The following is a 13,980-nucleotide window of genomic DNA, read 5'->3' on the forward strand; positions in this document are numbered from 1 at the left end:
GGGGGCTGTGTTATAACATGGTAATACGCCTGTTACTGTCAGTAATACGTGTGGCTGTTTATAACATGGTAATAAGCCATTTACGGTCAGTAATACGTTGTTACCTGTTAGAGTGGGGCTGTGTTATACATGGTAATACGCTGTTACTGTCAGTAATACGTTGTTACCTTGTTTAGGAGTGGCTGTGTTATAACACGGTAATAAGCCTGTTATAGAGTAGTAATATGTTGTTACCTGTGAGAGGGGGGCTGTGTTATAGCACGGTAATAAGCCTGTTATAGAGTAGTAATATGTTGTTACCTGTGAGAGGGGGGCTGTGTTATAACACGGTAATAAGCCTCTTATAGAGTAGTAATATGTTGTTACCTGTGAGAGGGGGGCTGTGTTATAACATGGTAATAAGCCTGTGACTGTCAGTAATAAGTAGTTACCTGTTAGAGTGGGGCTGGCATTGTGGAACGACTCTTCTGTTTCCTGGCTCTTCTCTTTCCTGGCATTGTGGAATGACATCACCCCTTCCTCTCCGAACACTGCTAAGCCCCTTCTTCTGCCACGCCCACTGCCCTCCTCCCGCAATCTAAAAAGGTCAGAGGTCAGCTCTGGCCGCTGTGATTGGCTCCTGTAGCTGCTCAGGAAGCTGCTCATTGGCTGTACGGGCATGCGTGGGCGGAACTGGACATGGTCCATGGAGAGAGAAGAGAGAGGGTCCGACTCAAACATCGCTCCTCGGGACCCCCCTCTAGAGCCTTGCCCACCCACCCTTTGCTGCTCCTGATGCTTAGGATTGTTCATCTCCCGCCTGTCAGTCAACAGGTTGAGCAGCCCATTGGTCTTGGCACCACTGAAGAGCCCGCCCAGCTCCTGTCTGTCATGGGGTGAGAGGAGAGGGGTCTCTTCCTTGTGCTTGTGTTTGTGCTTGTGTTTCCTCTTGTGGAGCCTCACCCCTCCAAGACCCCCACCACCATCACCACCCAGGGATCCCAGTCCTTCTCCCCGACCAGAGGAAGCCTGCAGTGGGCCGCTAGATGTCCGTAGCTTGGGCCCGGCCTGGAGCTTGGAGTGGCCTCCAGAGTGGAACTTAGGAGGGGGGACAGCAGGCCTCATGAAGTGGGAGGGTGGTGAAGGGCCGTGGGAATGGTGGGGCAGGTAGAGGGGGGGTGCTGGGGGATAGTAGCCCAGGCTCAGAGGCGGGGCGTAAGGCATGGCATACGGTGCATAGTAGTTCCCCCCTGCCAGTGGATACCCAAACCCCTGGACAAAAGGCAGCTTGGACGTGATTGGCTCACTGGCTTTGGCGGGCCGGCCGCGCCTCCTCTTGGCCTTGAGCTCGGCGGTCCTGCGCAAGTAAGGGGCGGGGTCACAGGGGTAGGGGTCGTAGGTCAGGGGGTAGTAGTGGTGGTGGAAGTTGAGGCGGAAGATGGAGGGGTAGGGGTGCTGGGGGTAGCAGGAGGCGTAGCGTCGGTGAGACACATGTAGCTGCTGCAGCTTCACCACAACCTGGCAGAGGAGAGGAGGAGGAGGCCACATCAGAACTGAATCATTTAACACAGTCATATTAAAATCAGTACTGGATAATAGGCTTAGGCAGTAATACTGTATACCGAGGTATTTGGAAATAGCCATGTGATGGTTTTTCCAATAGCGTCAATACTGTTGAAACAGATTTTCWATACATTTGAATATTTGTAGCTATTTTTGAAGTGAATACCTGCGGTCAACTTGCGCAATACGTTAGGAGATAAATCAGATGGCGTTCTTCATTTCACTTGTCACATTTTACATTTTGAAGCGTACCGTAGTTCCCCAGAACAGTTGAGCCAGTCATGTGTTTGTTTGTAAATAGCACAACGGGAGAAAGCGGAAGCAGCTCCAGCTGTGTATTGACAGGGGTCGCATTTTATATTGAAAGTCAACAGTGTTTTTTTTGCTTCAATAGAGTGATCAGGGACGTGCAACTATAGTTTTCCTTCACAGAAAATACATTAGTGCAACACATTCGGCAACTCATTTTCATCAAATGACAACAGAAGTGCAACACTATTTGGCTGGCAGCCACACAAGTAAATGAACTTAAAATGAAAAAGCTATCATATTTATGTTTATCATAGAACGAATGTAGCCAGCTACATTTCCTAATGTTTCGCTAAAAGTTAATCTTGCATTTTACCAGAGCAAGTAACTTGGCTACAAGGAGAAACATACTGGATAAAAGTAGCTACTCATCAGTCAGAGAGTTCTCTGCTGATAGAACACCCGTTTGTGAATTCTTATCCGAGTGGAGAAGTGCAACAGAAGCATAACATTTGTCTGATGCCGAGCAGAAATTACAATAAGAAGCATTTTAGATCTGCGTTTACAAAACACAGGAAGATATTTCTTACGCGTTTTGTCTTTTTTTCGGCATGAAAATTGCAGAATTTTGCGTTAACGCTGAACTGGCTGAATTAATAAAGAGACGGGGCATCAGATACTGTGAGCTTTCTGCCGTGTTTGAAAAATCTTTACAGCTGTCTGCTATCTTGATTTCCTCGTGTCGATATGAAAACCTAGATAGTCTCAACCATACAGGATAAAATAATACAGCCATATTAAATCAGTACTAGATAATACACCAAGTCTACCAAACATTGAGTTGCACCCCCCCCCCCCCTTTTTTGCCCTCATAACATCCTCAATTCTTTGGGGCATGGACTCTACAAGGTGTTGAAAGCATTCCACGGGGGATGCTGGCCCATGTTGCCTCCAATGCTTCCCACAGTTGTGTCAAGTTGGCTGGATGTCCTTTGGGTGGTGGACCATTCTTGATACACACAGGGAACTATTGAGCGTGAAAAACCCAGCAGCGTTGCAGTTCTTGGCACAAACCGGTGCACCTGGCATCTACTACCATACCCAGTTCAAAGACGCTTAAATCTTTTGTCTTATCCATTCACCCTCTGAATCGCACACATACACAATCCATGTCTCAATTGTCTCAAGGCTTAAAACTCATTCTTTAACCTGTCTCCTCCTCTTCATCTACACTGATTGAAGTGAAATGAACAAGTGACATCAACAAGGGATCATAGCTTTAAATCTGGATTCACCTGGTCAGTCTATGTCATGGAAAGAGTTCCTCATGTTTTGTACACTCAGTGTATAATACAGTCCTGATGAGGCTTGTGGGCCTATTTAGAAATATATGAAGATGTGCTCATTTTAATGGCTGGAATGGAAAGATATCAACCACTTGGGGTTTCCATGTGTTTGATACCGTTCAGTCTGTTTTATTCCAGACATCACAATGAACCCTGCCTCTAAAATCTCAGTGACATAATATACAATAAGTCTAGTGCTAACTTCATTCTACTCTTATACTAAGTTTGAGGAGATTTTAATAGGAAGTTTGATTTGATACCTCTTCTAGCTCAGACAGGAAGTGCAGGTGGTCTCGGCTCTGCAGGCACTTCCTCTTCCTGCGGTGTTTCTGCTTCTTCTCTTGCTGGGACAGGAAGTTGTCCACCACTGCCGCCTGCCGCACGCAGCGACCCCTACTGCCGCGACTGGAGGCCTCCAGAGCTGCAGCCTCCGCAGCCTCAAACCCACACAGGTCAAATGAGTATCTGCAACACACAACATAATCCTGTCAACTGGATGTACAATGATGCTATTATGGGTTCAACCAAACCCCTGGGCAACATCAACTAACTAACGGCCTACCTACCTAACACACTCACTTACTACTAACTAATGAACATACTAATGCATTCACTTACTGCTAACTAACAAACACCCTCACAACTCACTCCTAGAGAGATAGATACCTGCGTCGTGCGTTGGTTCCCTTCTCTGTCTGGTCAGAGGTGCTGTTGTTGTCTGTCCCTATGCCGCTGTCGCTGGGAATGGTCTCCTCGCTGTGTGATTCGCTGATGGGTGACAGCGTCACCTCCTTGACCGATGCTGCCCCCTCAGATAGGTGGGACGGGGAGTTGGCCAGGAGGCGCGGYGGAGACAGCTTCCAGCCGGCCCCCAGTAGCCCCCTGCCTAGGGGTTTAGAGGGCAGGGCACTGATGGGCTGCAGGCTGGGCATGGTGGCGTCAGAGTAGGGGCCGCGAGGGCCGGGGAGGCACAGAGAGGATAGGGTGTGACTGGGTCTGAGGAGGAGGGTAGTGGAGCTGGGAGGGAGGGTGGAAGGCACTAGGAGGCTGTTATACAGGCTGGACATGGGGACAGGCAAAGGAGGCTTGGCCCCGCCTCTGTGGGGAAGGGTTTGGGTGTTGGAGCGCGGCTTCCTCCCTCTCTTTTTCCCGATATAGATAGTTCCTCTCTTACTGACGTTGATTTGCTTCCCCAGATGCGCCTCAATGGTAGAGGCCATGGCCGTCATGGTGGAAGAGACAGGAGCCGAGGCTGACTTCAGTGCCAGGCTGCCATGTTGGCCGGAGCCTGAWAGGATCTCATTCAGGATACTCTGCACCTTCCCCAGCTTCAGCTTCTTCACCGACCTGACATGGCCACCCTCACTGCGCTGCAGTTTCAACCCATTAGCATTGGGGCTAATGGAACCCGATGTGATTTGGSCTAGCGTGGTTAGCGTGTGAGTCTTCCTCCTGCGGCTGAGCCCCGCGGGGCTGTCCCGGGCCAGAGGGCTCAGGGGGGAGGTGGAAGTGCCCTCATGGATGGTTTCCACAGTGAGCAGGGGTTGTTTTTTGGGACGACCTCGTTTGCGCTTGGCGGGGGTGTGGACAGTCAGACTGTCTGTGTTGGTGTACAGGGGGCTGGAGGGGGTGATGGGGAAGGCAGAGGGCGGCTCAGACATGGCTGACAGGGGGCTGCGGCCACTCTCCCTCTGGATCAGGCCAGGGGGGGTTCGGGACTTGAGGTAGGACCACCGGTCCTTGGTCTTGGGGGGTCTGGGGTAAGGGCTGAGTTTTGGGCTGGTGTTGGGGTTAGGGTTAAGTACGGGGTTTAGGTTGGGCAGTGTAGGGTTAGGGTTGAGACTGGATCTTGGACTATGGATATGGTTGAGGTTAGGGCTTGTCAATCTGGGGCTAGGGTTATGGTCAGGGTGTTTGTGGGGGTCTGTGGATGATCTAGGACGGCCAACTGGGTTTTTCCTCACACAGCTCTGGATCATGGCTGATTCCATGTCGGCTCCACTCATACCCCTCTCTCCTCTCTCTCCTTTCTCCACCTTCTCTCCTTTGTCTCCTCTCYCTCCTTTCTCTCCTTTCTCTGCTCTGTCTGCTCTCTCCCCATTCTCTCCTCTGTCCCCGTCTGCCTCTGGCTGGCTACCCTCACCACCCCGACCTGACCTAGACTCACTCCTGTATGATTCCATCTTGTGGCCTTTCATTTTGTGGGACAGTTTGGGCTCCGGAGGCCCTGATTCATTCCTCTCTGTGATGTCAGTGCCCTGCAGCTGCTCCGATTGGTCCTCCTGGGTGAGTGACTCCTGGAGAGACCGCCTCCTCCTCCTCTTCCTCCCTTTTCCCTCCTCCATCAGCACAGGAGCACCAAGCGTTGGCATCTCCCTCTCCTCCTCCTCTCCTGTCCTTCCTATGCTCTCCCTCTCCTTCTCTTCTCTCTCCAGCTCAGGGGTCTCCTCCCTCCTGTACTTCTGCCTTTCATCTYGAACTATTGGACTCTCTGCATCTTTCTCTGCCCTCCTCCCCCATGGCAGCTCTGCATTGAGGGTATTACCCTGAGTTCTCTGGGGGTCCTTCCTGCCGTACTTCCTCTTGATGTTTCCAAACAGCTGCTCACTGACCTCCTGTAAGCCCCGCCCTCTGGAGAGAGAGGTCAGGTTTAGAATGCTAGCGTCCGTTACTACGGGCAACACGGGATCAGGGCTCAGGTGTCGATGGGGGGATGGGCTGTAAGAGCGAGGGGAGGGGCTTCCTGGGACTCTCTTCATTGGAGGTTTGAGGAAGGAAGGGGCCAGGTCAGAGAGAGGGCTCCTATTGGCTCCCGCTGGTTCTCTGCTAGGCTCCGCATGCACTGGATTGGCTGGAGATGCGGAGGGAGGCGTGGCCCAGGCTGGACTGTGTGTATGTTGGTGTGTGAACTTTGGTGGCTGTGTGTGTTGCTGTTGGGGTTGGTATGTGAGTGTGTGGGGGGGCAGTGGTGTGGTGTGTAGGATAGAGGGCTTGGGCTGGTGTTTTGGGGGGGTGACATCCCCCAGTAGTTGCAGTAGCCCCCCCTCTCTAGGTTCTGCTGCTTTGAAGGGTCTCTCATAGGTCTGAAGAGAGAAACATGAAGAAGACAGAGATCAGGACTCATACTATTGGAACATACAGAACAGCTGGTCTTTATGGAGCAACACGAACATTCAGTAGGAGACAACAGCTTATATCCAAGTCTACTATGAACAGACTGTTGGTAGTTAAAGGGATAGTTCATCCAAAATCTGTATTTGGGTAAAATTACCCTTACCTGGAGTTAGCATCGTCAGACTTCAATCAGTGGTTCCAGGCAACTGGATGTTAGCAAAGCTGCACTGCAAGCCGAAACTTCCTCAAAAACACTACAAACTAAGTTTGGTATCATCGATACTCGTGAAGAACCTGGCCATGTTTTCCTCACTGCGAGACTGTTGTTATTTGTCCAATCAAATTCTAATTGTCTAATGCTCTTATACTTCCTATGTTTACCGGTCAGTTTTGTTGACATCTGGAAAGCGATCCACGTCTAAGTGCCTTCACCAGGTGGATGACGTCATCACTGGAAGACACATAGTGATGCTCTGTGCTGCGGCTACATGAGGAAATAGCTCCAGTTTTGAGTAACCAAATTCCAGCAATTATTTCAGCAGTATGCACGTTAAAAAAATCCCTGCTAACTCCACCAACTACCGAACTTAGTTTGAAGTGTTTGAGGAAGTTGCGGTTTGCAGTGCAGCTTTGCTGACATCGGTTTGCCTGGAACCACTGATGAAATCGGACGATGCTAATACGCTAACTCCAGGCTGTAGCCAGAAGTAAATAATGGATTATTGTAGATTCTGTCACCATAGGCCTTCAGACACAACTGAAGGTAAGAGTAATTTGACCCAAATATATATTTTGGATGAACTATCCCTTTAAGCATTCAAAACAATATTGAACAAAAGCTGTTTACAGAGCAATTCAATTCCTGTGGTAAATATATTCAATGCTGAGAGAGAGAGAGATCCTGATCTTCAATCAGTCAGCGAAGGATGTCTGGGTAACTGGATCCCTAACTTAGTTTAAACATGAATACAGTACACACAGTAGACTAAACACTGTGGTGTACCACTAGACACACAGTAACAGAATCTAAAGGGGCTGACATGTAAAGCAGCGAATGTGTGTGTGTGTGTGTGTGTGGTTTTGTCTGTTATTAGCAGGCTCAGCCTATGATGCAAGGACATGCCTGAAATGCTGAGCATGAAATAGCCTTCATTTCTCAGAACAAGAATAGACTGACGAGTTTCAGAAGAAAGTTCTTTGTTTGTGGCCATTTTGAGCCTGTAATTGAACCCACAAATGCTGATGCTCCAGATACTCAACTAGTCTAAAGAAGGTCAGTTTTATTGCTTCTTTAATCAGAACAATAGTTTTCAGCTGTGCTAACATAATTGCAAAAGGGTTTTCTAATGATCAATTAGCTTTTTAAAATGATAAACTTGGATTAGCTAACACAACGTGCCATTGGAACACAGGAGTGATGGTTGCTGATGCCTATGTAGATGTTCCATGAACAATCAGCCGTTTCCAGCTACAATAGTCATTTTCAACATTAACAATGTCTACACTGTATTTCTGATCAATTTGATGTTATTTTAATTGGACTAAAAAAATTGCTTTTCTTTCAAAAACAAGGACATTTCTAAGCGACCCCAAACCTTTGAACGGTAGTGTATATCTACTGGTATATTTCATCAATGAATAAAAAGCATTATTTTGCAATAGTATTGTTTTTTCTCCCGGTCAGTTGACCGGCAACATTTTTTGAATCGGCCAAAAGCTGTCAATTACCGGCTAACGGAAACCATCATGGACGCACACACAGCAGTGCCAGAGAAACCAGAGCCTATGACAGCCATTTTACAGGATTCATCTCTGCTCAGTGGTTGCAGGGAACAAAGCAAAACAGCCAAACACAGTCACATCTCCTCTACCAATGCATTTCTCTCTCTCACCATCCAATCAGTAGTCAGTGAGTGAGACTCATTCTGCTTCTCTCCTCAGCAGGTTGTTTATCTGCAAACAGCACAGAGCTGCCACACACACAACACACAGCACACACCACAAACACATCACAACACCACACACACACACAACACACACACACACGCACACACACACTACACACAACACCACACCACACAGCAACCACACACACACACCACACACACACACACACGACACAGTTACACGCATAAGTGGAACACAGGGCTGTTTATCTCTGCAGAGTTACAAGCGTCAACTCACAGGAATGCTGCTGAGATGGTCTGGAGAGGACTGTTGCGGTGTTGTGTGTGTGTGCTGTTGTGTGTGTTGTGCGTTTGTTGTGGTGTGTGGTGTTGTGTGTGTGTGTGCGTGTGTGTGTGTGTTGTTGTTGATGTGTGTGTGTGTGTGTGTGTGGTGTGTGTATGTGTGTGTAAGGTCGATGCATGTCTGTATCACCCAGGTGCCAGTCATTGTCCTAAACTGAAAAATGACCTGGATATTGCTGAGAATGGACAGGCAGGAGTGTAAGAGATACTGTCTTTACTGTAATCCTCTCTAGAGCAGGGTCAACCACCAGGCTCATGCCCCCCTCCTCCCCCCTGTAACTATTCTCCAGGTCGTTGCTGTAAATTACCATGTGTTCTCAGAACTTAACTGGTAAAATATGGGTAAAATAAAATAAAATACAAATTATCACAGTCGCACATAGTTGCAAATATAACTCAAAAAACATGTGGCTTTTAAACTAACTTCAACAAAAAATTCCCCACCCTCTCACTCCCTCCTCACTGTCCCTCTCTCCATGAGCTGTGCACTAGTCCCTCTACCACAAACTCACCACAGAGATAATAAAGGAAGGATGCATGGCCACTCCCCTAGTCTGTTTTTGAAACTGGATGGTTTCTTTGCAATTTGTCTGCCCCCTTCTCCTCTCTTTGCTCTTTTCTCCATCTTTTCTCTCCATCCTCTCTCTCTCTGCCACCCCCTCCTCCTTTTCTCCGTACTACCCACTATCTCTATTTCACTACTATCATGTCAGTCTCATAGTTCCTCCGCTCAGTGGTGTGTGAGTACCACTAGCTGACAACAGGGGTGTGAGTACAGCTAGCTGACAGCAGGGGGTGTGAGAACGCTAGCTGAGAGCACAGGGGGTGTGAGAACCGCTAGCTGACAGCAGGGGGTGTGAGTACAGCTAGCTGACAGCACGAGGTGTAGTACCGCTAGCTGACAGCAGGGGTGTGAGAACCGCTAGCTGACAGCAGGGGGTGTGAGTACCGCTAGCTGTACAGCAGGGGTGTGGAGAACTGCTAGCTGACAGCGGGGGGGTGTGAAACCGCTAGCTGACAGCAGGGGGGTGTGAGTACTGCTAGCTGACAGCAGGGGCTGTGAGTACCGCTAGCTGACCAGAGCGTGTGAGTCCGCTAAATGACACAGGGGGTGTTGAGTACCGCTAGCTGACAGCAAGGGGTGTGTAATACCGCTAAATGACAGCAGGGGTGTGAGTACCTCTAGCTGACAGCAGGGGTGTGAGTACGCTAGCTAACAGCGGGTGTGTAATACCGCTAAATGACAGCAGGGAGTGTGAGTACGCTAGCTGACAGCAGAGAGTGATGAAATACAGCTAAATGACAGCAGAGTGATGAGATACCGCTAAATGACAAGCAGGGGTGTGAACTATAGTGAGTACCGCTAGCTGACAGCAGAGGGGTGTGAGTACCACTAGCTGAACAGCAGGGAGGTGTAGATTCGCGCTAGCTGAACCCAGTGCAGTATGGCTGTGATGGTAGTATCCGCTAGCTGACAGCAGGAGGTGTGAGTACCGCTAGCTGACAGCAGGGGGTGTGAGTACTGCTAGCTGACAGCAGGGGGTGTGAGTACCGCTAGCTGACAGCAGGGGGTGTGAGTACTGCTAGCTGACAGCAGGGGGTGTGAGTACTGCTAGCCGACAGCAGGGGTGGCAGGCAGGGAGCTGCAATAGAGGGACTAACCCTGAACCAGCAAAACACTGACATCTCACATCCACCCCTAGCCACCGACCCTAGCCCCTACCCAACTAGACATTTTACTAGCCCCTAACTTTGTTTACCAAATCAGAGCTACTACCATATTGCTACCATATACTACTACCATATTAATACATTACCATATTGCATACCCATTCAATTCCCCCAGATCTACAGAAGTGTCTATAGGGCAGGGTTAGCAGACAGTTCATGAGGAAGCCGGACAGTTGGCCAGTCAAGGTCAGGCACTCTGATTGATCATAATGGAATTGATCCTGTCTGTAGACACTTACAAGGATGGAGCACAATCCCAGAGCACATACTGTATGTTACTGCTTATTTCTGTTGTCAAAAGGCCTTCAGTCTGTCTACTCATATGAGTGTTGAGTCATATGAAGAGTCACACACACATGCMCAGACACACACATAGAACTTGATGAGTCACAGTGACCTTTACCTCCACAGAGGAGTGAGTCACACGTTACCCATGACCCTCCGCTTTAACCCTGGGTGTTACATCATCAGTGGCAGGACCTCTCTCTCTCTCTCTGTGTGTGTGTCTGACACTGTTACACAATCACAAACCAACTCCTACCACCTAGGCAGTGTAGATCTGAAGGTACAGTAGGAGCCAGAGACAAGAAGCTAGGATTGGATATAGGGCTTGGTATGTGACTAACTAAGAGACCACACAGTGTTGTTATCTAAACCAGGAAGTGACACCTCTGACCCGGAAGAGGAAGTAGTAGTTAGAGATTAGTGCTAATCCACAGGGTCTGAACTCTGACCTCTAGGGATAACACACACACAAAGAGAGAGAGAGAGAGAGAGAGAGAGAGAGAGAGAGAGAGAGAGAGAGAGAGACATAGATACACACAACAGACATACAGTGCATTCGGAAAGTATTCAGACCCCTTGACTTTTTCACATTTTGTTACGCTACAGCCTTATTCTAAAGATCTAAACACAATACCCCATATTGTCAAAGCAAAAACAGGTTTATAGAAATGTTTGCAGATGTATTAATAATAAAACTGAAATATTACATTTACATAAGTACTCACCTTTGGCAGCGATTACAGCCTTGCGTCTTCTTGGGTATGACACTACATGCTTGGCACACCAGTATTTGTGGAGTTTCAGCCCATTCTTCTCTGCTGATTCTCTCAAGCTCTCAGGTTGAATGGGGAGCGTCACTGCACAGCTATTTTCAGGTCTCTCCAGAGATGTTCAATCGGGTTCAAGTCCGGGCTCTGGCTGGGCCACTCAAGGATATTCAGAGACTTGCCCTGAAGCCACCCCTGCATTGTCTTGGCTGTGTGCTTAGGGTTGTTGTCATGTTAGAAGGTGAACCTTTGCCCCAGTCTGAGGTCCTGAGCTCTCTGGAGCAGATTTTCATCAAGGATCTCTCTGTGCTTTGCTGCGTTCAATCTTTCCCTCGATCTTGACTAGTCTCCCAGTCCGTGCCGCTGAAAAACATCCCCACAGCAAAATGCTGCCACCTCTATGCTTCACCGTAGAGATGGTGCCAGGTTTCCTCCAGGTGTGACGGTTGGCATTCACGCCAAAGAGTTTCATCTTGGTTTCATCATACTAGAGAATCTGAATTCTCATGGTCTGAGAGTCCTTCAAAGGCCTTTTGGCAAACTCCAAGTGGGCTGTCATGTGCCTTTTAAGAGGAGTGGCTTCCGTCTGGCCACTATACCATAAAGGCCTGATTGGTGGAGTGCTGCAGAGATGGTTGTCCTTCTGGAAAGTTCACCCATCTCCACAGAGGCACTCTGTCAGAGTGACCATCGGGTTCTTGGTCACCTCCCAGACCAAGCCCTTCTCCCCAGACTCCTCAGTTTGTCTGTGTGGCCAGCTCTAGAATGAGTCTTGGTGGTTACAAATGTATTTAATTTAATAATGATGGAGGCCACTGTGTTCTGGGGACCTTCAATACTGCAGAAATGTTTTGGTACCCTTCCCCAGATCTGTGCCTCGACACAATCCTGTCACGGAGCTCTACGGACAATTCCTTCAATCTCACGGCTTGGTTTTCGCTCTGACATGGACTGTCAACTATGGGACATTATACAGACAGGTGTTTGCCTTTCCAAATCATGTCCACAYGTGMACTCCAATGAAGTTGAATGAACATCTCAATGATGATCAATGTAAACAAGACGCACCTGAGCTCAATTTCAAGTCTCATAGCAAAGGGTCTGAATACTCATGTAAATAAGGTATCTGTTTTTTAGTTTTTTAAATTTGCAAACATTTCAAAAAACCTGTTTTTGCTTTGTCATTATAGGGTATTGTGTGTATATTGATTTAGAATAAGGCTGTAACGTAACAAAATATGGGAAAAAATCAAGGGGTCTGAATACTTTCCAAATGCACTGTATGTCTGGTGCAGAGAGACAAGAGGGAGCCATGAGAAAACAAGTTTTGATCAGTCATGGACATAAAAACTTCAAAAGAAGTTGGAGAACAAGCTATGAAGGAAAAATACCGGAATMTTGGTGCAGGTACAGCCAACTAGCGCAAAAATAATATTGTGATATTGTCAAAACGATACGATGCAATATATCATAAAAAATMATATCCCGATATGTAACTACAGCGATTATATCCACCATCACTATAAAACAGTCAAACTAGTAGTTGCAGTTTAAAGGGTAAAAAACAACAACTGTGGTGCACATTAATGTTCTAAACCTATCGTTCTATTTATCGTTACCGCATCAATTCAGGCAATTTATGGKGATGTGGATTTTTTTCCAAATCTCCCAGTTCTAAGACATACACATGCACACACCCCCTCTGCCCTTTAACGACAACAGAACAGACCTGCCAATCAGTGAGGTCAGTTTCGTGTTCCCCCTGCTGATGGTTGCGGAGGTAACGCTGATCCTAGATCAGTTCCTGTGGTCAACAACAAACACACACTGCAGACAGCAGCATAGGAGAAGTACCGTACATCACAGTTAAGTGAAAGTGCTGAGAAGAAAACATGTGAACTGGTACTCCTGCACACTAAATATACTTGCAAATTCAACAGTAGACCCTGCCCATATTCCCTCTCAGTTTCACTGTCCCTTTCTGGAAAAACTCAGACTCCAGCTTGGAGGGAATCAGAAAACTTATTTCAGAACATTATTTCAGAACACTAACAGAACACTTACACTGCCCCACCCAAATCTGTCTCTGTCTCTCACCCACCACACACACACACACTGCCCTTCAAATTCTGTTTTTGCAGCCTTTTATTTGGCGGTGTGCCTGGTGGTTAGAGTGTTTCATTTTCCCTGTAAAGAACTGGGCAGCTGTCCAGAGACAGACAAAGAGAGAGAGTGAGAGAGAGAGAGGGGGGAGAAGGAAGGAGAGAGAGAAAGCGAGAGGAGGGGGAGGGGAAGGTTTTGGTAAAAGAATGAGAGAGCAGGGGAAGGGAGGGAGAGGGGAACAGTTTAAAAAAAAGAGAAAGAAGAGCCCAGACAGTCTTATCATCACTTCCCTCCAAAATGGACTGATTGATATTATCACATGAGCAGTGAACACTCTCTCTCCCTCTCTCCCTCCCTCCTTTGACATCACGATATTTGCCCTCGTGCCCCCCTCTCCTATCTCATCCCTCCTTTTCATTCTCTGTTCTGAAGAGGACCATTCTCCCCCTGTGGGAACCACGCTCTGAGACACACACACACACACACGCACACGCACACGCGCACGCGCACGCGCACGCACACGCACACGCACACGCACACAGACACACACACACACACACACACACCCTCTCCTCCTGGTAGCTCCATTCAGAG

General features: G+C 48.1%; 1 protein-coding gene across 1 annotated transcript in view; it reads right to left on the reverse strand.

Annotated features, from left to right (window-relative positions):
- Nucleotides 1-13,980, reverse strand: part of LOC111973704 (SET-binding protein) — an 81,463-nt gene that overhangs the window by 28,350 nt on the left and 39,133 nt on the right. Inside the window, exons 3-5 of the mRNA XM_024001086.2 lie at nt 3,804-6,220; nt 3,398-3,602; nt 432-1,497 (exon numbers count right to left, since the gene is read on the reverse strand). Coding sequence (XP_023856854.1) covers nt 432-1,497; nt 3,398-3,602; nt 3,804-6,220 — 3,688 coding nt within the window. The remainder of the gene's footprint in view (nt 1-431; nt 1,498-3,397; nt 3,603-3,803; nt 6,221-13,980) is intronic.

The sequence above is a fragment of the Salvelinus sp. IW2-2015 genome, linkage group LG15 (assembly GCF_002910315.2).
Source record: "Salvelinus sp. IW2-2015 linkage group LG15, ASM291031v2, whole genome shotgun sequence".
Taxonomy (NCBI): domain Eukaryota; kingdom Metazoa; phylum Chordata; class Actinopteri; order Salmoniformes; family Salmonidae; genus Salvelinus; species Salvelinus sp. IW2-2015.